At 34.1% G+C, this 27,772-nt stretch overlaps 5 protein-coding genes across 5 annotated transcripts in view; 3 read left to right on the top strand and 2 right to left on the bottom strand.

Annotated features, from left to right (window-relative positions):
- HELRODRAFT_92165 (hypothetical protein) overlaps nt 1-1,974 on the bottom strand; it is a gene marked incomplete at both ends in the record, with an annotated part of 6,153 nt that extends 4,179 nt beyond the window's left edge. Inside the window, one exon of the mRNA XM_009013919.1 lies at nt 1,484-1,974. Coding sequence (XP_009012167.1) covers nt 1,484-1,974 — 491 coding nt within the window. The remainder of the gene's footprint in view (nt 1-1,483) is intronic.
- A 2,292-nt stretch (nt 1,975-4,266) lies between these two features.
- Nucleotides 4,267-4,419, bottom strand: HELRODRAFT_128747 (hypothetical protein; the record flags this gene model as incomplete). Its single annotated transcript, XM_009013918.1, has 1 exon — nt 4,267-4,419. A coding segment is annotated over one exon (153 nt), but the record flags the coding sequence as incomplete, so codon positions are not given.
- Nucleotides 4,420-5,901: 1,482 nt separating this feature from the next.
- HELRODRAFT_104986 (hypothetical protein) lies at nt 5,902-10,345 on the top strand. Its single transcript, XM_009013917.1, has 7 exons — nt 5,902-5,937; nt 6,431-6,507; nt 7,035-7,137; nt 7,350-7,465; nt 7,676-7,751; nt 8,204-8,393; nt 8,985-10,345. Exons 2-7 carry the CDS (start codon nt 6,436-6,438, stop codon nt 9,094-9,096), a joined length of 669 nt encoding a protein of 222 aa, XP_009012165.1. The 5' UTR covers nt 5,902-5,937; nt 6,431-6,435; the 3' UTR covers nt 9,097-10,345.
- A 4,666-nt stretch (nt 10,346-15,011) lies between these two features.
- On the top strand, nt 15,012-23,990 carry HELRODRAFT_195033 (hypothetical protein; the record flags this gene model as incomplete). Its single annotated transcript, XM_009013916.1, has 17 exons — nt 15,012-15,056; nt 15,371-15,447; nt 16,074-16,155; nt 17,549-17,645; nt 18,273-18,369; nt 18,426-18,493; nt 18,849-19,057; nt 19,283-19,442; nt 19,592-19,814; nt 19,927-20,022; nt 20,191-20,267; nt 20,590-20,810; nt 21,336-21,730; nt 22,381-22,528; nt 23,110-23,244; nt 23,416-23,507; nt 23,700-23,990. The coding sequence occupies 17 exons, from the start codon at nt 15,012-15,014 to the stop codon at nt 23,809-23,811; spliced, it is 2,334 nt and encodes a 777-aa protein (XP_009012164.1). The 3' UTR covers nt 23,812-23,990.
- A 132-nt stretch (nt 23,991-24,122) lies between these two features.
- The window catches only part of HELRODRAFT_104983 (hypothetical protein), a 6,715-nt gene continuing 3,065 nt past the window's right edge, over nt 24,123-27,772 (top strand). The window contains exons 1-9 of the mRNA XM_009013915.1: nt 24,123-24,226; nt 24,847-24,929; nt 25,171-25,260; nt 25,669-25,817; nt 26,022-26,155; nt 26,260-26,324; nt 26,992-27,096; nt 27,325-27,450; nt 27,714-27,769. Of these exons, the coding sequence (XP_009012163.1) occupies nt 24,193-24,226; nt 24,847-24,929; nt 25,171-25,260; nt 25,669-25,817; nt 26,022-26,155; nt 26,260-26,324; nt 26,992-27,096; nt 27,325-27,450; nt 27,714-27,769 (842 nt within the window). The 5' untranslated portion in view covers nt 24,123-24,192. The remainder of the gene's footprint in view (nt 24,227-24,846; nt 24,930-25,170; nt 25,261-25,668; nt 25,818-26,021; nt 26,156-26,259; nt 26,325-26,991; nt 27,097-27,324; nt 27,451-27,713; nt 27,770-27,772) is intronic.

Genomic DNA, 27,772 nt, shown 5'->3' with positions numbered 1-27,772 from the left:
ACATTCAACAAACAAACATACAAACAAACAAACATTGTAACAAACATACAAACAAACATACAAACAAACAAACAAACATACAGAGGGGGCGTGTAAAAAATTTTACGCTCGGTGCAACAATTTATGATTTCATTTATTCTTTTTTCTTTGTTTATTCCATTTCATCTTGTTTCTTTGCCTATTTATGCTAATTCCACTTTTAGATGTTTTGATTTTATTTATGATTTTTGGTACCTTACTACTATTACTACTATATTTAGTAGTATGTATTTTTAGTTGAAAACAACAACAACAACATCATCGGGAACCACAACAACAACAGCAACAATAACAACAAACACAGCAACAACAACTTCAACAACAACAGCAAAGACTGATCTACGATTACAACAATCACTTCAGCACGGTTGCCAAAATTTGAAAAATTTTCAATCTTGAAAATATCATATTCAAACTCATATTTCAATCGAACTTATAATAATGAAGTCGAAGGGATACACAATGGTAACTGTTCGGTCAATTCAAGATACTATATCTCAAAAACTTCTGTCCAGGATACTATATCTGAAAAACTTCTGTCCAGGATACTATATCTCAAAAACCTCTGTTCATGATCCTATATCTCAAAAACCTCTGTCCTGGATACTATATCTGAAAAACTTCTGTCCAGGATACTATATCTCAAAAACCTCTGTTCATGATCCTATATCTCAAAAACCTCTGTCCTGGATACTATATCTGAAAAACTTCTGTCCAGGATACTATATCTCAAAAACCTCTGTACATGATCCTATATCTCAAAAACCTCTGCTTATGATACTATATCTCAGAAATTTTGTATCTCCGTTGCCAAATTATACATTTCCATGCTTAGAAGATTGAGCAGTACATATCTAGTAACAAACTATCAGTTTAATTCACTCTGTCAAATAAATATTATTTTTATTTATAATAATAATTATTATTATTATGATTAAATTATAGTCATAATAACTAGACACGTGTCTAGAAACTAAAATAATAAATATTCCTGTAAATAGCAACACTGCTTAGAACCGGGAAGACATGAGTCTGCAGTTGATGTTGTTGGCCACAACAACTACAATAACAATGAAGTCACAGAAGCAGCGACAACAACTACAATAACAATGAAGTCACAGAAGCAGCGACAACAACTGCAATAACAATGTCGTCACAGAAGCAGCGACAACAACTGCAATAACAATGTCGTCACAGAAGCAGCGACAACAACTGCAATAACAATGTCGTCACAGAAGCAGCGACAACAACTGCAATAACAATGTCGTCACAGAAGCCACAACAACTGCAATAACAATGTCGTCACAGAAGCAGCCACAACAACTGCAATAACAATATCGTCACAGAAGCAGCGACAACAACTACAATAACAATGTCGTCACAGAAGCAGCGACAACTACTTCAATAACAATGTCGTCACAGAAGCAGCAGCCACAACAACTACAATAACAATGTCGTCAGAGAAGCTGCGACAACAACCACAATAACAAGCCTGTGGTTAGAGTAGTCGTCTTTGCAGTAGATGTTGTTGGCTCTGCAGTAGCAGGCCTCATCGTCGGCTAGCAGCTGCTGGCAAACACAGCACTTCAAGCAGGAAACATGCCATGGTTGATTGAAACCTCCAACCTTTAGAAGATGCTCTTCGAAGATCGGCTCGCCACAACTCCCACAACGACATTGCTGTGACGTTGTTGTTGTTGTTGTTGGGTTGATGTTTTCAATATCGTTGTTGTTGTTGTTGATGATGACGTCATCTATGTCTGCTGTGTTGTTGCAGTCCAGATTGTAAACGTCACTGTAAAAGGACTTTCCAATGGCCAATAATTTTTCTTCGTCGAGCGAGTTGTCTGTGTCATCAATGTTGTTGTTGTTGATGTTGTTGCTGTTGTTGTTGATGTTGTTGCTGTTGTTGTTGTTGGTAGGTTTTTTAACCATTTTTGAATCGAGCTTTTTGTTGATGACGACGACGATGACGATTAAAACGATTAAAATGATTATGATGATGTTTATTGTTGTTGTTTTGTTGTTGTTGATGTTGAAAATGTTGTTGTTGTTGTTGCTGCTGAGGCTGTTGTTGTTGATGTTGTTGTTGTTGATGTTAGCAGCGTTATAACATAAAATTATTTCGAAAAGTTTTTGAAAATTTTATCTTCCACACAAAAGAACCTTGTAAAAATTTCAGACCATATAAGCCGATTTACGATCATGATACTAGAAAGATACAATACCACTGGGATATTATAGATACAAACATATTCACAATTAATTCACCGAAAATGAAATGATACATGCGTTAATACAATCATGATACTGAAGATGCAAACATACATACCAATGTTTATTTATGATACTAATAACAAAGCAAACATGCCAATATATACAATTATAAAACAAACAAACATACATACATACATATATACATACATACATATATACATACATATATATATATATATACATACATGCATATGCTAAAATACAATCCTAATACAAAGATACTAAAAATCACGATACAAAGATACACAGATCACGACACGGTATTGACGTCACATCATATCAAAAGTGACGTCACTAAATGAAGATGTTACGTCACTGAGAATACATACACACATATATACAAACACACATACATACATACATCATACATACATACATACATACATACATACATACATACATACATACATACATACATACATACATGTATGTATGTATGATTATGGACGATCAAATGATTGAGTACCATTCAGCCAATAAGATTGCAGCATTTTTAAATTTCCCAAAAAGAGGCGTGACTTAATCTTTGATTGGCAGTCATGTAGTTCGGGAACTCTTTGAATGTTTGTGGAAATATAAATGAAAGCGTTTTTTTATTTTAGAACAATTTTATTTCATAAAATAAGAAATTGGGTACATCCCTATTCAAGGTACTCTGAAATTCAAATGAAACCAATTTGAAAAATAACTAGATAAAACGAAATTACAATTCATTATTAAAAAAAAATTAAAAATTTAATATTAAATTAAATATTAAATTAAAAATTAATTATAACTGGTATAATAATTATCATGTCCATTCATTTAGCTGGAACGAGAAATGAATGATCTACTTCAAGATGATTGGGTCAAAATGAGAAAATTTAGTTTAGAAAATAATTTTTCATGATGATGTAAAAACTTAAACTAAAATTAAAATAATCTCATAAAAGAGAGTGATAGTTCAAAGCAGACTAAGAAGAACAGGCAGAAAAGTTTGTAACTGACTTTTAAACGGATCGTAAGACTTGATTTACTTCAGGTAAGAAGAAGGAGGTGGAAGACAATTTCAGAAAATCCCACTTTTCCTCTTAACATACCAAGGATTTTTTATAGTGATTGTAGAAGACTAAGTCCACTCTGACAGGACCGACAAGACAGGATCACCCTGAGAATTTTTTTAACATCCCACTTTTGCCATGCTTGCTTTAAAGTTATTAGTTGTTTCTGTGCATTTTTAAAGATCTTATATTTATACCCCCTTGTTTTACTGTTCGTCTTAAGCTCTAAAAATTTCGCTGATTACAAATTCTCCTTCATAGTGATGATTTTGTATGCCTGTATTAAACCTCCTCTTGTTCTTCTTTTGTTTCTAATGTTGTCTATCCACAAACTTTTAATCTGTCTTCATGTGGCATACCGCGACACTCCTTCATCATTCTCGTAGCACTCCTTTGAATATTCTCGAGCATATCGTTGTCATTTTGTAAATCTTGTTTCCAAAGCTAAACACAGTACTTCAACTTAGGTCGAACTAATGCTTTATATCGGTTCAATGTGACGATCATATCTCTGCTTTTTACTGTTACTTTTATCATACCCAGAGCCCTGTTTGCACTTTTAGCTGCCTCGATGCCTTAGATCCTTTCCTTCTTCTACATTATTTAGTGGCGTGTTTCCAAGTTTGAATACGTTTTCCTTGTTGTTCGCTCCCATATGCATGACTGCACATTTGTCGGTCTTGAATACCATCTGCCAATCCTCTGCCTATTTGAATATTTTCTGCAAATCTCATGCTAGAATTTCAATATCTTCATTATTTTCTACAAGGGCACGTAATTTAGTTTTATCTGCAAATCTGAAATTTTAAACAATTCCTAGATCACACATAGACGTATATTACACATAGCAACGGTCCTAATACGGACCCCCAGTTGTAACATTGCTCCAGTTTGAGAAACATCCTCCAGTACCAACTTTTTGCCGTCTATCTTGTAACCAGTTAGAAATCCACTTGAGTGTGTTTCCTGTGATTTCGTTTGTCTCCAATTTTAAGACCAAACGTTTAAGCTGTACCTTATCGAAAGCCTTAGCAAAATCCTGGTACACAATATCCACTGCTTTCTTTTAGTTCAAATATTCATAAACCTCTTCAAAAAAGTCAAGCAAGTTTGTTAGGCACGAACGCCCATCCATAAATCCATGTTGGCTCTTGTATATGATATCATTTTTTTTCTAGTGGTTCACAATTATCAATATTTTCTCACAATTATTCTTTTTAGTACTTTTGCATGCAATGCTTGTAAGGCTAATTAGTCTATAATTTTCTGGATCGCAACTAACTCCTCTCTTGAAGAATGGGAGTTTTTTTTTATTATTCTTTAAAATCAGGATCTGACAGACGCAGAATCTGTAACAACATGCAAGGCAGTAAAACAAAATTAAACAAATAGGGAGTGGTACTATGATATGACGTCTTTCCAGGCTGATGGTATTTCACCCATTTCCAACGGTTTATTGAAAAGACCTCTCCCATGTTTCTTGTTGCTTTCAAATGGTGTTTTAAATGTTCCCCTACTGTTGGTTCTGGGTGATCTTGGTTCCTGAGAGTTGTCAGAGTGTCTTCAAGTGTTTGTCTATTTGTTCGTTCGTTTGTTTGTTCAAACTTTTGTTCGTTTGTCCGTTTGTTTGTGTAATTGTATATTTTTTGCAGTTGCGAATGTATCCTATGCACACGCACACACACACACACACACACACACACAAAACAAACATACAGAATAAAACTTAAAAGAACTAAAAACTCGAGACAAACCTAACACACGTGTGAGTTAGGTTCTTCGATATATAGATTTAGATGCAAATTTCAAATCTTTCATTCATTTAGTCACTCATTTCTTCGTTCATTCATCGTTCATTCATCTTGCGTTCAAACCCGGTTTTTGCAAAATTAGTGACAGGAACGCTTACCATTACACAATCTCGCCGGCCATGTTAAAAATTTGACGTCGTGAACAGGATTCGAACCTGTGCGGGAAGATCCCATTTGATTTCGAGTCAAACGCCATAACCACTCGGCCACCACGACTGCATGTGGATGTTGTCACTATGCTAATTGCTGTATTGGATTTTAATGTTGTTGATGTTAACAAATTTGCTTTTAATTAAAATATCTACTATCGTTCTTCTTCACAATTATCTCATAATTATTATTAATTCTAATTCATTCATTCGTTCGTTCAGAATATTTTAAACTGGTATTTCCATATTGTGATTTTTCGGTTATAAATTTCATGTTGAAAATAGTAAAAATGACGTCAAACTTACTTCTTGGTAACAATATCACTTCAAAATATGAAAAAATGGAAAGGTTACATGAATCATGCACTATAGTTCAATTCCTAAAAGTTTGATATTGTAATTGGGTGTAATATAATGAAAAACAAACACGTTTTGTATGAAAATAAAAAATTTCTGTACTAAATCTAATAATTCACTTTAAATTATAGCAAAATTTTAGTGTTAAAATTACATTAATTATTAAATTAAAATAATAATAAACCAGCTGCCCGATTGCTAATTCACATTATTATACAAAAACTGCCAACTTTCCTAACGTTGATCGCTTGGAATTTTTTTTAGGTGAGTTTTACTTAATTTTCTCGCCTAATTTTACTTTTTTTGTCATTTATTAGTGAAAATATTGTTTAATTTTGTGTTAGTTTTGTTTTCGGCTAATAATTTTTGTTAAAAAATGTCGCCAAAATATGGGGAGGTTCGTGGGAACCGTTCACCACACTTGCAACTTCCAACACAATAACACAAATCTGACTACTTTATAATAGTAAAATGAATTAGTGTTTAGTGAAAAGTATATTCTAATTAGTCATAGGTGTCGCTGCCGAAAAATTTCATAGTTTTTTAATAATTTTTTTTAGTTCTTTTATTTTCTATTTATTTATTTATTTATTTTATTTTATAATTTATACATTGCTAAATTTCAAATAAAACTGACAAGCTAACTTTTTTTAATGTTTAATTTAGAAAAACATTTAAAATTTAGTAAATTAATTAATTAATTAACTAATTTTATAAATATTTTTTACTTAAATAATGAATAATTTTTTTTAATCAGTGACAATGAGTAGCTCTGAAGAAGTTTCATGGATCTCCTGGTTCTGCGGACTAAGAGGGAATGAATTCTTTTGCGAGGTTGATTGGTTGGTTGGTTGGTTGGCTGGTTGTTTGTTTGATTGGTTGGTTGGCTGGCTGATTGTTTGGTTGTTTGGCTGGCTGGTTGGTTGGTTGGCTGGTTGTTTGGTCGGCTGGTTAAATAATTTGTTGGCTGTTCATTTGTTTGTTTGGTTGAATATAGTTTTTTATATGACAAAGAGTGTCATACTAATTAGTATAATTTAAACTTTTGTTAGCCACACTAATTAGCATAATTAACTAATGGTTGCCATAGAAAATTTTTTTAGTAAATCTAATTTTATAGTTTTAATGTGTCTAATTTAATTATTTTCTCATTCTGATGTTAATTTTTGCCATACTTGTGATTTTATAGATGTTAATTAGAACTAGTAGTAGTAGTAGCTGTAGTAGTAGTAGTAGTAGTAGTAGTAATAGTAGTAGTAGTAGCAGCTGATTAGCATTCCCAGTAGATATAAATAATTTATTAATTTATTATTTTTATAATATTTTTTTAAATTATTTTTTATAACATTTTATATTTGTAGGTGGACGAGGATTATATTCAGGACAAATTCAACCTGACCGGCTTGAATGAGCAGGTACCTCACTATAGGCAGGCAATTGACATGATTCTAGACCTTGAACCTGGTTCATTCCTTCCTTCCTTTATTCATTCATTCATTCATTTATTCATTCATTTACTCATTCATTCATTCACTCATATTTTTTTGTCCATTTGGATTTATTCACTTCATGATATATTTCCATTATTAATTCTTTTAAAGCTTTCAGACAACCAATCATATAACCCAACCAATCATATAACCCAATCAATCAATCAACCAAACAACCAATCACAGAAGACAATCTGGACGACAACCCCAACCAGAGTGATCTGATCGAGCAAGCGGCGGAGATGCTGTACGGCCTGATCCACGCTCGTTACATCATGACCAACAGGGGAATCGCACAGATGGTTCGTCCCTTCTCTCTTTCTCCCTCTCTCTCTCTCTCTCTTTCTCTTTCTTCTTCTCCCCATCTCTCCTTTATTTATCTCTTATTCCATCTATACTTATTCATAAATTATCATCTTTTATTTATTCATATTTAATTGTAAATACGAAAAAAATTATTTTTGATTAATTTCTATCTCTCTCTCTTTTCAATGTCTCTCTCTCTCTTCTAGATCGAGAAATGGCAGCAAGGCGAGTTTGGATACTGCCCAAGAGTTTATTGCGAGAATCAGCCGACACTTCCTATTGGTCAGTTCATTGGTCATGATGATGATGATGCTTTGGTTGTTGATGATGATGATGATGATATGGTTTGATGATGATAATGGTGATGATGATGTGGTTTGATGGTGATGATGATAATGTGGATTGATGATGATGATTATGATGTGGATTGATGATGATGGTAATGTTGGCTGAGGTGATGTCTTTCTTTTTCTCATCCATCCATCCATTCACCGCACCATGTTTTTAATGAGGCGGATGATTACCTCGTTGATGATGTTGTTGACGGAGAATGCGGTCAGTGCATCTTTCACGAGTGAATAAATGAATGATCGAATGAATGATTGATTGATTGAATGAACGAAAAAATGATTGATAGAATGAATGAAAGAGTTATTGGTTGATTGAATGAATGGTTGAATGAATTATTGATTGGTGACAGTCAGACAGCAACTCCACCGCATCAATCAAAACAGGTCTATCGGATGTACCCGGAGAGTCGATGGTCAAACTCTACTGTCCGAAATGCCAGGACGTGTTTGTGCCCAAGTCGTCCAGGCACCACCACACAGACGGGGCTTACTTTGGCACGGGCTTCCCTCACATGCTCTTCATGGTTCATCCGGAATACAGGCCCAAACGACCTACCAATCAGTTTGTTTCGAGGTTCGTTTGTTGATCTGTGTGCGTGCGTGTGTGTGTGCGTGCGTGCGTGTGTGTGTGTGGGTTTCAAAAGAATGCGTTCCCACACACTAGGCAACTCTCAGGTTTCTAAAGTTAGGATAGGCAATAGTGACACATTAGTCACACATCACAATTGCAGGCAGTGTAAAAAGAAAGTAGATAGAGCTATTAAGTTACCAGTCACACCTTTGAGCCAGCCTAACTCTGGGTGTGTGTGTGTGTGTGCGCGCGTGTGTGTGTGTGTTTCTTGCTGTGGGTCAAGTTTGTTTTTATGTTCGTACTGTTCACTCGTGTTCAGTTCGTTCGTTCGTTCGTTAGTTTGCTCTGTTTTATTTGCTTCAAGTTTTTTCATTTTCAAAATTTAAATTCTCGTTATTAATTCTTGAGAGTTCTCTATCTCATAATTATCTTTTGCTTACATAGAAATAAATACATACATGCATGCAAACATACAAACACACACACACACACACACACACATATACAAACATACAAACAAACGCACTCACATACAAACGCGCGCGCACACGCACACAAACTCACACAAATACAAACACACACACATACAAATAGGTTATATGGTTTCAAGATCCATCCTTTAGCGTACGAGCTACAGACCCAAGCAGCCAACAACTTCAAGTCCAGGCCACTGCATAACGTCAGTTACGCTAACAACAAGAGATGATGACCTGATTGGCTGACCTAATTAAGCGCTATTCAATCACTGGTTGACCAAATTAAATTTCATTAGTTGGTTGGTTGACCTAATTAAATGCTATTCAATGATTTGTTGGCGTCGTTTGACACTATTCATCCATTGGTTAATTCGTTGATCTAATTAATTAAAGCTGTGTCATTAACTGATCGATTGGTTGATTGTTTGATTGATTGAATGAATAAATGATTGATTGATTGATTGAATGATTGAATAATTGGCCGATTAAGTGATTGATTGAGTGATTGATTGATTGATTGAGTGATTGATTGATTAGCTAATCGATTTTAACACCATAGTTTAATTTATATTCTGATTTGATTACTGTATTACAAACAAACAAACAAACAAATGAATGAATGAAAGAATGATTGATTGAACGACTGAGTGAATGAGTGATAGAATGGATGGATTAATGAAGGATTGAATAAATAAAGTAATTAAACTAAGACTAATGAAAATTATAACAATAGATAATTGATTGGTTCTGATGATGCTGGTTAAGATTATTATTATTATTTATTATTATTAATTATTATTTTTATTTATTATTATTATTATTATTACTTTTCCACGTTACTACTACCGTTAATTTTGAAAAATTAACTTTTGCGACATTTGAGTTTTTGTGCTTGTGTGTGTGAGCGTGTGTATGTGTGGGTGTGTGCGTGTGTGTGAAAGTGCGTGCGTGTGTGTGTTTATTTATTTTCAATTTAGTTTATCACCGATCTCTATCGATTGGCAAGTTGATTGATCGACTGATTGATCGTTTGATTGATTGATTGACTTCGCTTTGTTGATTATCGTCCTAACTATGTAACGTATTTTCATTGCCTATTTTGGTTCTTTAGCAAAGCAAACTTACTCAAGCTTAATAAATTTTGTGTAGAGAGTTCGTCTGTGTAGCTTTGTGCGTGTGTAGTTGTGTATGTGTGTATGTAAGTATTGAATTGAATTGAAACAATTATTCAGCAGAATATCAATAATAGATTACTAGGAGACCAGAACTTTTCACTGTATGTATGTATGTATGTGTGTGTATGTGTATGTCTGTTTGTATATGTGTGCTTCAGTTGTAGATACATTATGATATGATATTATTATTATAAATAGAGAGAGGATTTACTATCCATTTGTCTGGTTTCGAGTTTGCGCGTGTGTGTTTTTAAATGTTCCAAGTCAGATATATTTAGAATAAAAGTTTCAAGTTTTGTTCAAATTTAATTAATTTGGTTCACGCATGGAAGTGTTTTAAAGTTGGGTTTGGTAGTTTTTTGTGGAGTTGTTAAAATGAGTTTAGCTTTCCATATATTGCTGTACTTTGTATACGTTGTATATACATTGTGTTTTTACAAAAATTCACTTTTAGTCATTAGGAATTTTTTGTTTTTTACTAATCTCCGTAAAAGGTTAGTTCAATGTGGGGCGATGATTTCAGATTTTTGCATTAAAAAATGGGGCAAAGTGAAATTAATGTTTAAATTTTGAAATTGGATGTTTTCGGTTTGATTAGTTGTTTGATTAGTGAATATGGCGGATTATGATCGAATAGCAATAGAATAGATTAATAGAATCAATAGATTAGAGATTATATTATTAGAAGAGTTGTGCAGGGAGTGCTGGTTAAAAAAATTGCCGATTATTGAAAATTAATGCAGAGTAAAATCAAATTGAAATTTAATCTACGTTTTTTACTAAAATTTTAGAAAATTAAAAAATTTAATTTGTTTTCACAATTGTATAATCAACTAATAAATATGCATAATATTTTTTTTATAGTCCAGTAACTTAAAATGCCTGTATACGTAGAGAACAACAATAACAACAAACTAGCCCAACAACTGAGCAACACAACAACAACAACTACAACGTCGACAACAACATCATTATCCAGGTACTCATACCTAAACACAGTTGAGAGGTTTGACAAGGAGTTGACCCAATTCCATATCTCCAAAGGGTTAAAAATTATAATAATAATTATTATTGTTACTGTATAATTATGTCATAATTAGAACATTAATAATTCTATATATTTTTTTAAATTTTTACAATAAGACATTAATTTAATTCAGGGGTGGGCAAACTTTTTGCTGTGAGGGCCACATTGAGAACAATTTTATTTTTGAAGGGCCGCATATGTACTTAAATAGCAAATTTTTTTGACCCGGGGAGAATTTTTCAAGATTTGTGGCTCCTTTTTTGGTCATAATGTCTGGTTGACGACCTTTTATTAAGCGAGCAAGGTCACGTGGGCGGGCCACATAAAATAGCTTTGCGGGCCGCATGTGGCCCGCGGGCCGTAGTTTGCCCACCCCTGATTTAATTAGATAGACTTACATTACATTAATATTCAAATGCCTTTTAGTCTTCTTTTTTATAGTTCATATTGGAATTTATTAATCTTATTATTAATTTATTAATTAACTTATTTATTAACTTACATTTCAAGAGATGTCATTTTAAAATTTAATTTTAAAGGAATATTAATCTTCTTTCAATTATTTATTCATCTTATAATTGTATTGTTTTGTGATTATTATTGCATAGTATGAATTAAATTTAAATTGATTTCCACTTTATTAATTTACCTTCTGTTAATTATTATTGTAGAATATCAATCTAATCTCGCTTACATTTCAAGTATTTTTTTATTTATTACAAGAGAACATTGACTTGCGCTTCTACCTTCTTTTGATTATCATTTATCTCGAGCGTATTGATCTAATCTAACTTACATTTCAAGATGCAGCATCATAAAGTACCCCTTTCTGGGTGGAAAGAGATTAGATCTGTATTCACTATACACCATCGTCACTAAATATGGCGGCTGGGAAAAAGTAAGTATAACAGGAAGTATTTTTAAATAGTTTTTTTTTATTTCATTTTTCATTTTATTTGTTTGTGTGTTATTTATTTCGTCGTTCAAACTGTCTATTTATTTATCAATGCTTACTCATTAAATTATTGCTTACTCATTCATTCATTCATTCATTCATTCATTCATTCATTCATTCATTCATTCATTCATTCATTCATTCATTCATTCATCCAGTCATCCAGTCATTCATTCATCCATTCAGTAATTTTATTCATTCATTTGTTTCTTCATCAATCCATTCATCAATTTATCAATTTATTTATTTGATTATTAATTCATACATCCATTCATTTATTCATCCATTCATTCATTCATTCATTCATTCATTCATTCATTCATTCATTCATTCATCCATTCATTCAGGTGACCATCTCGGACGATTGGGATGAAGTGGCCACGAAACTCTTCAATGGAAAGTCTTGTGGGAATGCTGATTTCGCATTGAAGAACATCTACGTGAAGTCAGTGGAAGATTTATTGTTCTTTGTTGTTCTTGTTTCATTGTTTTGTTGCTGCTGCTCGTTCTTTGTTGTTGTTGTTGTTGTTGTTGTTGTTGTTGTTTTATATTTCATATCTTACAAACAAACACACACACAAACAAACAAACACACACACACGTGCACACACACAGACATACACAAACAAACTCACTCATTCACTCACTCACTCACTCACTCACTCACTCACTCACTCACTCACTCACTCACTCACTCACTCACTCACTTATACACAGGTACCTCTACCACTTTGAGAAGCTCTACTTTCTCGGACAAGACGTCACCGACCACAAGGACGACAACGGTGGTGACGTCATTGATGACGTCAGAAAAAAACAAAGTGGTGGTGGTGGTGGCGCTGGTGGCGGGTCGAACGTCAATGGTAGTAATAGTGGAAGTGCCATTCCTTATACCCTGTGTGGTTAGTTGGTTGGTTGATTGATTGGTTGATTGATGATTGATTGATTGATTAATTGGTTGGTTGGTTGGTTGGTGGGTTGATTGGTGGGTTGATTGGTTGATTGATTGGTTGATTGGTTGGTTGAAAATTGTCTTCAACAATTAATCAATTATTTGACGAATTGCTTGACTTACGCTAAGGTTACTTAGCCTATTCAATTAATCAATCAATCATTCAACCAATCATCCAACCAACCATCCAACCAACCATCCAACCAACCATCCAACCAATCATCCAGTCATTCAATCATTCAGCAATGAAACAACACACTAGCCAGCCAACCGAACGGCAGAACTATTAAAAAACTCCCACACACAACTCCATTGTTATAACACAAACTTTATTCAATCCTGTTATTGTAAATAAATAAATAAAAAAATTAACAAATAAATAAATTGAATAAATAAAAAAATAAATAAATAAATATATATATATATAAATCTTTTTTCCAAGACATGTACAAGGACAACATTCCATCAGCAGCGTCTGCAGTGGCTACAGTAGCCACAACCAGCGGCAACGACAGCAGCCACAACAACGTCCTTGACATTAATTACCATACGCTGGAGCAATCGCTGATGTCCGGCCTACCGAATGAAATAGACTTCGCGATGAATCTGTGTCTGCTGCTGTCGAACGATTCGAAGCATTCGCTGAGAGGTGGCCGCAGTTTGAGGATCGTCGAGTTACTGCTTTCACATGTCGGCATTTATAAACAAGGTTTGTTTGTGTGTATTTGTATGTGTTTTTGTGAATGTTTGTGTGTGTGTGTGTGTAGGTATGTGTGTTTGTGTGTGCTTTTGTGAATGTTTGTGTGTGTGTTTGTGTATGTTTGTTTGTTTGTGTGTGTGTGTCTGTGAGTGTTTGTGTGCGTCTCACTGACTGAATAAGGTTATCATGAGTTTTATGTATGTATTGTTGTTTGTTTGCATGTATGTATGTGTGTGTGTGTGTGTGTGTGTGTGTGTTTGTTTGTATCTATGTTTGTGTGTATGTGTGAACGCATGCATGTATGTATGTATGTTTGTTTGTTGGTATGTATAATTTTTCATTTTATTCATTAAGGACATACCTCAGTTATGTGGGAGTTCCAGAAAGATACCAATAAAAATTTTTATAAGGTATACTTGCTTAGTGCTTTTCTCTTTCCTTCTCTCTTTCATTCGTTCATTCATTCATTCATTCATTCATTCATTCATTCATTCATTCATTATTTTCTGTTTCGTTGATTTTCATTCGTTCATTGCTAATATTCATATTTAATCTACTACTACTACTACCGCTGCTGCTACTACTACTACTACTACTACTACTACTACTACTACTACTACTGCTGCTGCTGCTGCTACTATTACTACTACTACCACTACTACTACACTTATAACTATAACTATACTGTTACTACTACAAATAATAATGTTATAGTTTTGGAATGATACGATCGAAGATGATGAGGTGAAGGATTTGCTCTGTCCCGAGAGCCTAATCAGGAGTGAGTTGATAACGGAATGAATGAACGAGTGAAGGAATTAAGGAGTGAATAAAGGACTGGATGAATGAGAATGAATGAATGAACGAAAGACTGAATGAATGAAGGATTGAATGACTGAGTGAACGAAGGACTGAATGAACATCGGACTGAATGAATGAATGAATGAATGAATGAATGAATGAATGAATGAATGAATGAATGATTGGACAGTGAAGTCATTTCTAGATTTTAAATTAACAATTGATAATTTTTATTACAACAGCAACAACAACATCATCATCATCATCATTGTTACATCAAAACATCAACAACAACAACAAAAACAACATCAACAACAACAAAAACAACAACAAATCATCATTAACAGAGAAATCTTCGCATTCTCACCATAAAAATAGAAACAGCGTTGTTGTTGTTGAGGGTGTTGTTGTTGTTGTTGGCGGTGGTTGTGGTAATAGTGATGATAACGATCGCCGTGGCGGTGATGATAATGATGACGATGGCGATGATGATGATGATGAGGAGGGAGAGGATAATTCCTCTCTGAAGCTTGAAATGAAGATGGGTCTGATGAATCCTGAAGGGCAGCGTGTTACTCAGGTGATGATGATGATGACGTTGGTGATGATGATGATGATGACGTTGGTGATGATGATGGTAATGATGATGATGATGATGATGTTGGTGATGATGATGACGATATTTGTGATGATGATTGTTATGATAATTGTTAAATTTTAACATCTCCGTTTGCAGCATCGTCATCATCATCATCAACGTCATCATCATCTTTGCCACCACCATTATCATCACCATCATCATCACCCCCATCATCATCATCCCCATCATTAATATCACCACCACCACCACCATCATCATCATCATCATCGTCGTCGTCATCTTCACTTTTCTAGATGGTGCATATTGTTAGGAATTTCTTGGTGGACGAAGAAAATGTCTCTGTCCTAAGTAGTAGCATTCCACTATTTAGGTTTGTGTGTGTGTGTCTGTGTTTGTTTGTTTGTGTGTGTGTTTGTTTGCGTGTGCTTGTGTGTGTGTGTTTGTTTGCGTGTGTTTGTTTGTGTTTGTGTGTTTGTCTGTGTGTGTTTGTGTCTGTGTTTGTTTGTGTGTGTTTGTGTCTGTGTCTGTTTGTGTGTGTTTGTCTGTGTGTTTGTTTGTGTATATGTGTTTGTTTGTGTATGTGTGTTTGTGTACCACAATTTTAAAATTGTTTGAATCTGTAATAAGAAACTCCCAGCTCATCTCACCTGCATGCATGTATACTCTTTCTTCGTTTCGTCATTTTTACATAATTTTCACCATCACGGTTATCATCATCATCATCATCTTAATGGGGACATCTTTTATTTTTCACCATAAAAAAACAGACAATGATAAAAATATACAAATATATATATATAAGTTAACGTTGATTAAATAATGCGCAATGATAAAATTTTTTAAAAATTGTATAAAATAATATTAAAGGTTAAGACCATTTTGCTCATTGTGAAGTTAAGTGCAGAACGGTGAAATATGTTTAATTAGCATCATAATTTAATTAACATTATAATTTTAATTATTATTTTTATTATTATTATTAACGACAATCAACAGATTTTTATTACTCTGCGTGCACTGTAAGTATGGCAGTGTCAGGCAGTCGAGTTTGGAGGCTCTTGTCTACCTATCGCCCAAGGTTTTTTGTTATTATTTTCTGTTATTATTTGTATTTATTATCTATTATTATTTATTATTATTATTATTATTATCCCAGTTTTCACAGCCTGGTTTTTAAAGCTAGTCCTTGACGAATCCGGGGTTCAATTAGATCCCAAAGAGAGGATTTCTCTTATTATGCTCGCTGTTCCTAATTATTATTATTGTTGTTGTTATTATTATTATTATTATTATTCTAACGAGTTATAAGCGTCTCAGTTGGCCTTTGACCTACGGATGTTCGACTTTCCATTGACCTGGACAGGCAACCTCCTTGAGCCCCTCATTGTTGTAGCGGTGAGCCTCATTGGCGTTTTTGACGGCGTTTTTGTCACTGGCTGCTACCACGCTACCACACAGACTGGCAGCTTCGAAAGTTAGGTCCCTCCCAAGTACTATGCCGAATCTTTGTGGATCAGACTGTGCAATTGTCTGGGAGCCAATTATATTGATAGATATATGTAAAGGAGTTTCCCTGGCAGTCAATGCTGATTTATGGGATCTCCTGATTATTAAAAAATTTAAATGTTCGTCTTTAATGGTAATAAAGATTATAAGCAATAATTGGTAAGAAGAAGTTTTTACATCTGTCAGAGTTCAGCTTAAAAATGGCGAAGAACGTTAAACACTGATTTAAAAGAAAATAGCAACAGATAAAACACTTAAATCCAGATTAGAACATTAAATCTTTTTCAAAAACACTTGAAATAAAAAATCAATAAAATGCGAGTAATTGTAGTTTGAAAGCAACGAAATCAGTCATAGTTTCTAGCCGGGCCATATTGCAATGCTATGATCCAGAGGGGTAGATATTTCTAACGCTACATAAACAGGTTCATTATCTGTGGACTTTTTACATTAAAACTTCTATATATTTGTCTCGAATACTTAACCCTTGGTTTGAAGAACGAAACTTATTCAATTGTACATCATTTGGTCTATCAATCATGCCATTTCTTCTAGTGTTAAAGATCATCAGGCATGTTTTTAAAAACATTATCGCACACATACACAAACACACAAACACACACAACCATTCAAAAACACAAACACACACACAAGCATTCACAAACACACACACACACACACACACACATTCACAAACACACACACAAACATTCACAAACACACACACACATACCATCATTCACACACACACACACAAACATTCACATACACACACACACAAACATTCACAAACACACACACACACAAACATTCACAAACACACACACACACACACACAAACATTCACAAACACACACACACACACACACAAACATTCACAAACACACAAACATTCACATACACACACACACACACACACATTCTCATCTCTAAAATCTGGCACATTTCATTCATTCATCGTCCAGTTGACCCTTGAACCCATGGACTGCAAGATGACCCAGCTGGTCACCACCACCATGCACAAATGTCTCCACTCCTCTGATAAGTATGAAATCATAAAGGGTAATTATCATTATTATCATTATTATTATTATTATTATTATTATTATTATTATTATTATTATTATTATTATTATAACTATAATAACCCATAACGAAAGGTTAAAGGTCAGTCGTTAAACCTCTAGTTCGTTCCTCTGAGGTAGCAAAGACACACACACACACACACACACACACACACACACACACACACACACACACATATATATATATATATATATATATATATATACATACACATACACGCACATATATATATATATATATATATATATATATATATATATATATATTTACATATTTGACATTTTTTATTTCATCAAATCAAAAAAACAAATCAAAGCGAAGAAATGGTATCAATGAAAAGAAATGATCTGGAAATCGAGAATTTACATATATATTTACATATATATGTAAATATCCACACACACGCACACACGCACGCACACACACGCACACACACACATACACATACATCCATACGGTAGGTTGGCTGGCATCTCTATGCAGCTTCCACTGTTGATTTTGTATTCTCGTTCTCCGTTATGGGCAATTAATTATACCGATTGTAATTAATAATAATAATAATATAATAATTATTATAATAATAATTATTATTATTATAATTAGGGAGCGAGATGCTATGCCAGCTGTCTCAGCTGTCCGTCAATGAAGATTGCTTGTGTAACTGCATAACTGATGCAACCTACTCTGCTTTTTTCGACAGGTTATTATTATTATTATTATTGTTATTATTATTGTTGTTGTTGTTGTGATTGACAGGTTGACGTTGAATGACCTTCACCTTGTCTATGCGTCCTTGGAGGCTCTGTACCAGCTGTCTGAGATTGGTCCCGTGACCTGCAGCTACATTGCTGGCACCCACAAATCAATCGGTTGGTTGGCTGGCTGGTTTTTTTTTCTATTGGCTGGTTGTGTGGTTGATGATTGAAGGATGATTGGTTGGTTGGTTAATTGGTTGGTTGGTTTTTATTGGTCGGTTGTATGGTTGATTGAAGGATGATTGGTTGGTTGGTTGGTTTTTATTGGTTGGTTGGTTGGTTTTTATTGGTTCGTTGTATGGTTAGTTGATGATTGGCTGAATGATATGTCAATCGATTGACCACAAATATAACCATGAATCATAATAAACAACACACACACACACACACACACACACGTACACACACACGCACACACACGCAGACATTTTGATAGACCTCTTAACGCTGGATGTGGATAAAAATTTAATACAAACTTCTTCAAACCTTGAAAATGTCTTCGCCGTCGCTAACGGTAATAGTAATAGTATCACTGCTGCTATCGCTACTGCCGCTACTACAGCTGCTACTTTTGTCGTCGGAGGTCCTGATAATGATGTCGAAGACGTGGCGGGGGCGAGGAAGAAGTTGAAGGTCGAATTTTAAAATTTTATTTGAAATTTTTGTGTCATCGTTTTTTATTCGTTATCATCTCCTGGGATTGAATTTTGGGACGATGATTGTGATGATGATGACGTTTTGTTGCTGTTGTTGTTGTTGTTGTTACTGTTGTTGTTGTTGTTGTTACTGTTGTTATTGTTGATGTTGTTGTTGTTGTTGTTGTTGTTATTGTTGTTGTTGTTGTTGTTTATCTTTCAGATATCTGGACTGGTCACGAACAACAACAACATCAACAACAACAACAACAGCGTTCCTGTTTCATTTGTGGTCCAATGTGCCGACAACAACAACAACAATAATAACAATAACAATAGTAATAATAATAAAATTTCTGCAAGCAACTCAGACAACAATAAAGGTATGTTTCTTTAAATCTGTAAAAGAATTTTAAATTTATTTATTTATTACTGTTGTTATTATTATTATTATTATTGGTGTTGTTGTTATTTATATTATTCAGATCGCTATAAATAGCCATCATTATAATTTTTTCCTTCAACCAATCAGATGAAACCTTGAATGCCAACAGCCAATCAAAATTGAGCATTCAGTTGAACGACAACGAGATGGTGGCCTGCAATTGGCTGCTGGCTCAGTATGAATATTCAAACGCCGATTTGAATATTAATTATGTAAGCAAGATGGAGATTTATAGGGCATATGTTGGAGAGTGTTCGACCTTTGGCCTACAGAAAATCGTTAGCCCGGCCAGTTTCGAGAAGTGTATCAAGTTAGTTGACGTAGTTGTTGATGTTGTTATTGTTGTTGTTGTTGTTGTTGCCGTTGTTCATCATCAACAACAACATCATCAACAACAACATCAACAACAACATCAAAAACAGCATCAACAACAACAACAACAACAACAACTTCAACAACAACATCATCAACAACATCAACAACAACAACAACATCATCATCAACAACAACAACAACAAGTTCGACAACAAACACGACAACAGGTGCGCATTCCCTTGTTCAAAATGCACAGCGAGTTCAAGTGTTAGCACAGACCTCTTGTTCTATGGAGTTGTCAAAAAACAACAGAATCTCAACAAGTTTCTTGGCAACATCATCAGCAACAACACAAACAACAACAACATTAGCAACATTCTGAATAACATCAACAACAACAACTGCAACAACACTAATGTACAAGCTACATTGAATCCTGGCTTGAGGAGTGAGTTATCTTCTTGACTTGCTGTAGAAAATGGGAATGTGTTTCTGTTTGGTGTGTGTGTGTGTGTGTGTGTGAGTGCGTGCGTGTGTGGTTGGGTTTGTTTTTTCGGGATTTTTATCGATTTGGTTGAATGAGATGTTTATTTAATTTGATTACTTATAATCAGCAACAACATTAACAACAACATCAACAACAACAAAAACAACAACACAACAACAACATCAACAACAACATCAACAACAACATCATCAGCAACATCAAAAACAACAACATCAACAACAGCAACATCAATAACATCAACAACACAACAACAAATTTGCAGACACATCACAATTCCCATCTATTGAGAACGCTTTGTCGGGCAAAACGGTTTCCAATGTCACAAGCAACAACAACATCAACAACAACAACATCAACAACATCAACATCAACGTTTCTAATGTAAAACAACAACAACAACAAACAACTTCAACAACTGACAATTTGTTGGACGGCTTGGATAAAGATTTGCTGGCCGTTGCAAGGGATATTGGTATTGCTATTGTCCCAGATAACCATCAGCATGTCAATCAACCAGCCAACAACCAATCAGCTGTCAGTCAACAAACTACCATTCAGCCAATGAGCAATCAACAAGTTCCTAATCAACCGATCGCTAATCAGCCAGCTATTAATCAGCCAATCATGAATCAGTCGGCTGCTAGCCAGCCAGTCAGCAATCAGGCAGTTATTAATCAGCCAATAATTGGCTCTCAACAGAACGTCAATCAGCCAATCAGCAACAGTCAGCAAGCAAGCAATGCATTACTCATCAGCCAGCAACGTCAACAGCAGCAGCAGTTACAGCAACAGCTACTGCAGCAACAGCAGTTGCTGCAGCAACTACAACTACAACAACAACTGCAGCTGCAACAAATACAGCTTCAGCAACAACAACTACAGCAACAACAACAACAAACTAATCAATTACCCACACTGCTGAATGATCATCTGATAACAACAACATCAACGACAGCATCAACAACAACACCTATTTCTCTTAAACAACCAATACAACAACAACAACAGCCTCTCTTTTTAGCTAACAACAGCAACATCAATAGCAGCTTAGCCATGTTTAGCAGCACACAACAGCAGCAACAACAACAACAACTTCTAGCCAACAATTTAAATGCTTTATTAGGCAACCAACAAAATCAACAACAACAACACATTAACATTGCAACAAATGTCGAAATAAAATCAACAACAACATCAACAACGACAAACGTAAACTTCTTAGCAGCCCAGCTAATCAAGCAATCACAGCTGACCAATCAGATCCCGACTCCTCCCACTCAGCCAATCCTACAAGCGGGAGACAAGCGTCATCAGCCAATCACAGGAGGGGGCGCTGACGCTGCGAAGAGGATGAAGATGAGTGTGACCAATAGAATCTTCTGCAGGTGGATTGGTTGCAACAAGTCAGTGACGTCATTTCTTCATCCTTAATATTTTTATTAATTACAACATCATCAACATGATGAATTAAAATCATAATTAATAAATTATTAATTATTATCATTAGAAATTATATTATTATTTATTATTATTATTATTTTTATAATTAAGAAAAAACTTTTTAAACTTATTATTATTTTTATAATTAAGAGAAAATTAATATTTTTATTATTTTTATAATTAAGAGAAAATTATTACTATTTTCATAATTAAGAGAAAACTTAATATAGCATTCGTCATAGCAGTTTTCGCAAGAGCTATCAAATCATAACTAATATTAATAGCAAAATAACAAGGTTGAAAAGAAACTAACTATAATATTAATTATAATTATATTATAATTGTATAATATTAATTATAATTATATTATAATTGTATTATTAATAACAAAATAGCAAGATTGAAAAGAAACTAACTATAATATTAATTATAATTATATTATAATTGTATAATATTAATTATAATTATATTATAATTGTATTATTAATAACAAAATAGCAAGATTGAAAAGAAACTAACTAAAATATTAATTATAATTATATTATAATTGTATTATAATTATGACTAAATAATATAACTAAATTATTATAATTATAGCTAAATTATTACACAGACCATTCGACTCGTCCTACCATGTTCAGCAGCATGTCATTCAACAACATCTCCAACAGCCTGACAGCAACGACTCGTACGTCTGTCGCTGGCTCGGCATCTGCGACAACACTCCAAGGAAGAAGTGGTCCTTTGTATCTCATCTGAACGTCAGTTGTGTGGCTTCTAGCGTGCATACAAACATACATACATACAAACATACATACAAACATACATACATACAAACATACATACATACAAACATACGTACATACAAACATACGTACATACAAACATACATACATACAAACATACGTACATACAAACATACGTACATACAAACATACATACATACAAACATACGTACATACAAACATACGTACATACAAACATACATACATACATACATACACTTATTGGGCGGCGTGATGGCCCAATGGTTAAAGGCTCCTGGTCTTGCTATTGCAATGACTGGGTTCGAATACAAAGAGATCCCCGCCTATCATATGCAATGTGTATGATGCGTGGTTTGCACGCGTATTGATATACGCTGTGTGTGTTTGTCGTCGAAACCTCTGAAGTTAACGCAAAAGAGAGAGAGTAACTTTTAACCTTTAACCTTTATACATACATAATCCACTTGTTACTTGATGCTTGACTGCTCAGTGTCATCCATCATGTTTTGGTTTTAACACACACAGACACACACACACACAGACACACACACACATACACACACACACGCATACAGGAGCGCCATTTGAACCAGAATAGTTCGATATTAAGTGGACCTCCAAACAATGGTCCCCCAACGATATACCCGCCAAATGCCGCTATGCAGGCCATCAGAAGGTTTTGTATTAAACCTCCATTCACCGAACTACATGTTAGTTAATCTTGTCATTTGCTTTTTTGTCTGTCTGTCTGTCTGTCTCTGTCTGGCTCACGTATTCCAGGCGCCTTTCTAACTTCGAATTAAACGCTATATAAATGACACGTTATTATTATTATTTGAAAAAAGTGTTTGAAAATGAGCTAATATTCAAAATTTGAACAGGAAACTGAATTGAACCCGGTAACAAGGCACGTACATCTGACCAGTGCACTTGTCCTCAGGAATTTAGCTAGATATTCCCCTCTTGGTAGAAGGTAACCGTTGGAACCTTTCTAGTAAAAAAAAATTAGATCTTTAACGCTTCTGTATTTGATATAAGATTATGAATTTATTAGTTGTGCTGAAGATAAATTACAGACACCTTTCAATAATTATTAAGTATTTCGATAGTTATTTTATTATAAAATAATTTTTAAATAATTTTTAAATAATTTATTTTGCGAAAGTTTGTTGAAGAAGAACGAAAGCCGAATAGCCTCGATTGCCCTGAGTACATCCGAGTCGTCATCAGCCCTCTCAAACTGCCTCTGGGAACTTCAGAACTTCAAATCTCTTTGAAAATTTCATCAGAATTTATTATCATTTAACATTTATTTGGAGTTTCATTCTTCGCAACTGAAATTTACTTTCCTTGTTAACTGTTTTAAATGTTTTTTTTGTTGATGGGACTATGTCAAAAGTATTTGTTTCTACGTTAATAAGATTTTTTTGAAAGGAAAGCAATGTGTGAGGTGTTATTTTATGTTAAAAATCTAGTATTCTATTCTTAAATTATAATTTTGTAACGGTTTTTAAGCTTTTTCCATATGGGATATGTTGGATAGTGAGGCTTTTTTTTTCTCTAGATGTCGTCTTTGTGGTAGTCTGGCTGTTAGTCGAACCTTAATAACATTAAAGTTTTAAATGATATTTATTTCGCGAATATTTCACTAATCTAAAATGCTATCGGTTCCGTACAGAATCCGGTGCACCGGTAATCATACGAAATAATTAAATTTCTAATTTTTTTTGTTAAATTAAATTTAATTTTTTTAAAAATGACCTTGGATTCATTTCCAACACTTGTCTTCTAACATAAAAACTCAACAACCCAACACTAACCAACCCACAATTATTACTAAATATAATTATAAATTTAAAATTATTTATTATTTCATAAAAATAGGTAATTTACTATACTTTTTATTTGTCCAAAATAGCTTAAAACTGAGCGTGTTTACTAGCTTTTCCCAAGTGTAACAGTAACAACGTAAGTTAAGTTGGTGGAGGGTTCTTAGTTTAGATTAGGAATTTGAAAATTTTTTAGGGATACATTTTGCAATTGTATGGTATAAAGTTCCAGTTTTCCAGTAGCAAACTGTTTTCTTTTATTAACCATTCCAAAAGAAAAACACCATGCATAAAGCCATAAACTAAGAAAAGACAGAATTTAATTAATTTTACACATAAATGAAGAACTAAAATTTGACTCTAGCACTCTCTAATAAATTCTAATCTGTTTGTAATAAATGGTTTAAGAGTAGAATTTGGCTTAATTAGTGAAATTAAAATCTAAACTTAACTCTCTAAACTGAAACTAAACTAACTAATTAGGAGCTGGTATTCAGTGGGTGAGAACTGTACAGCAGGCCGTTTCAAATTTTGCTACTGAGGCGGCCAAACCACCCCCAGCCAAAGTAATGATTGATTGATTGTTTGGTTGGTTGGTGGGTTGGTTGGCTGAATAATTCAATGAGTAATTAAATGAATTAATGAATGAATTAATGAATGATTTAATGAATGAATGATTGATAGATTGGTTGACACATGAAACTAAAATTTAAATAAATCTTCTGGAACATCACCCAACTTCACCATGAATTATTAAAATTTAAAATTATAATATGAGTAATATTTATTTTTGCTTGAAAATGGCAGACGAAATTTGGAAATTTGAAAGACGAGGATCGAGTATTCACTAATCTATACGGTCGACACGATTGGAGGCTTAAGGGCGCTTTAAAAAGGGTAGGGGGTGAGAGAGATGGTGATGAGGGAGATGAGAGAGATAATGATGAGGAGGAATGATGATGATGATGACGATGACGTTGATGATGGTGGAAATGATGGTAGAAATGATGATGGTGATGGGGCTGATGTTTTTGATGATAATAATAATAATAATAATAATAATGTGAACATATTTTATTTATTCAATCGACAAAATAAAATTCAAATTAATAAGAAATATGAAATGACAAATAAAATGAAGTTTAATAAAAATTGAGTTTTAATGAAATGTACGATCCTCCTAAGCTCGATGATGTTACAAGTGCATAATAATTATAATATTAATAATAATAACAATAATAATAATAATGTTTATAATTAACATAACGACAAGGTTAATTAAATTTTTTCATAAATTTCACAAAGGGTGATTGGTACAAGACCAAGGAAATCCTACTGAAAGGGACTGACTGGATTCAGGGCGAGGTCAAAAAATCCGGACTGAGAGGTCGAGGTGGTGCCGGCTTCCCCACTGGCATGAAGTGGAGCTTCATGAATAAGCCCAACGATGGCAGGTCGGCGTGTGTGTTGGTTTTTGTGTGTGTGTGTGTGTGTGCGTGTGTGTGTGAGTGTGTATCTGAATGTATGTTTGTTTAAGTTCTATGTGTATGTGTATGATTGTGGCATGAAGTGGATTGGTTGGTGTGTGCGTGTGTATGCGTGTGTATGTGTATATGTTAATTACGTTACCACCCGCCAACCCAACTCACTCACATCAGGCCGAGGTATTTAGTGGTGAATGGGGACGAGGGTGAGCCAGGGACGTGCAAGGATCGAGAAATCCTGCGCCACGACCCTCACAAACTCATCGAGGGCTGTCTGATTGCCGGGCGGGCTATTGGGGCTAGAGCCGGTTAGTTATGATGATGATGCTGGTGATGGTGATGATGGTTGTGATGATGATGGTGGTAGTGATGATGACGATTGTGATGATGATGATGAAAAATATTTTTCCAGCATACATATACATTAGAGGGGAATTTTACAATGAAGCTTCAAACACTCAGCTGGCCATAAAAGAAGTTTGTGTCTTTCTATTGGTTAATTCGTTCATTCGTTTGTTCATTCATTCATGCATACATTCATTCATTCATTCATTCATTCGTTCATACATTCATTCGTTCGTTCATTCATTCGTTCATTTATTCATTTTACATTTGCTGTTTCAAACTAGCATACAAACACACAAGCATACAAACTTACAAACAAACAAACATACATACATACAAAACAAACAAACATACAAACAAATACGGAAGCAACAAACAATCAAACATATATACAAACAGGCTTCAAACATACAAACAAACATACATACATACAAACATACATACATACATACATACATACATACATACATACATACATACATACAAACATACATACATACAAACATACATACATACATACATATAAACATACATACATACATACAAACATAAATTTAGTCAGACGCTTGGCTTTTGGTGTCATTCGTCAATGATTTGGTTTTAACAAACATACATACATACAAACATACATACATACATACAAACATACATACAAACATACATACAAACATACATACATACATACATACATACATACATACATACATACATACATACATACATACAAACATACATACATACAAACATACATACAAACATACATACATACAAACATACATACATACATACATACATACAGGCTTATGAAGCTGGATTGATTGGAAAGAATGCCTGTGGTTCAGGTTACGATTTCGATGTTTACCTGCATAGAGGTGCTGGTGCCTACGTCTGTGGGGAGGAAACGGTTTGTATGTTTGTTTGTTTGTTTGTATGTTTGTATGCTTGTTTGTATGTAAGCAAGTATGTATGTTTGTTTGTATGTATGTTTGTATGTATGTTTAATCCTTTTGTATGGTAGATTGACTCAATGACTCGTACACTTTGTGACTTTCTAATTTCTTCAGAGAGAATTTTTTTAAATGTCCACAAACGCACGCACACACACGCACACGCACGCACACAACTCATACAGAGTTTAATAGAGTCGATCGAAGGAAAAGCGGGTAAGCCCAGACTGAAACCTCCCTTTCCAGCTGACATTGGTCTCTTTGGCTGCCCCACAACTGTCAACAATGTCGAAACCATTGCTGTGGCCCCAGTACGTGTGTGTGTGTGATTGTATGTTTGTGTGTGTAAGTGTGTTTGTTTGTGTGTGTGTAAGTGTGTTTGTTTGTGTGTGTATGTTTGTGATTGTATGTTTGTGATTGTATGTTTATGATTGTATGTTTGTGTGTGTAAGTGTGTTTGTTTGTGTGTGTATGTATGTAAGCGTGTTTGTATGTATGTATGTATGTGTATGTACATAAGGGTGTATATTATTATTATTATTATTATTATTATTGTTATTATTATTATTTTCAGACAATTTGCAGGAGAGGAGGAGACTGGTTTGCAAGTTTTGGCAGACCTCGGAACAGTGT

The sequence above is a fragment of the Helobdella robusta genome (assembly GCF_000326865.2).
Source record: "Helobdella robusta unplaced genomic scaffold HELROscaffold_124, whole genome shotgun sequence".
Lineage (NCBI taxonomy): Eukaryota > Metazoa > Annelida > Clitellata > Rhynchobdellida > Glossiphoniidae > Helobdella > Helobdella robusta.
This window is presented reverse-complemented; position numbering and strand designations above follow the sequence as displayed.

Coding starts and splice junctions, on each gene's coding strand:
- HELRODRAFT_104986 (XM_009013917.1), top strand. CDS start 6,436: ATGAGTAGCTCTGAAGAAGTTTCATGGATCTCCTGGTTCTGCGGACTA. Junction 7,138..7,349: donor GATTCTAGACCTTGAACCTG/GTTCATTCCTTC, acceptor AACCAATCACAG/AAGACAATCTGGACGACAAC. Junction 8,394..8,984: donor ACCAATCAGTTTGTTTCGAG/GTTCGTTTGTTG, acceptor ACATACAAATAG/GTTATATGGTTTCAAGATCC.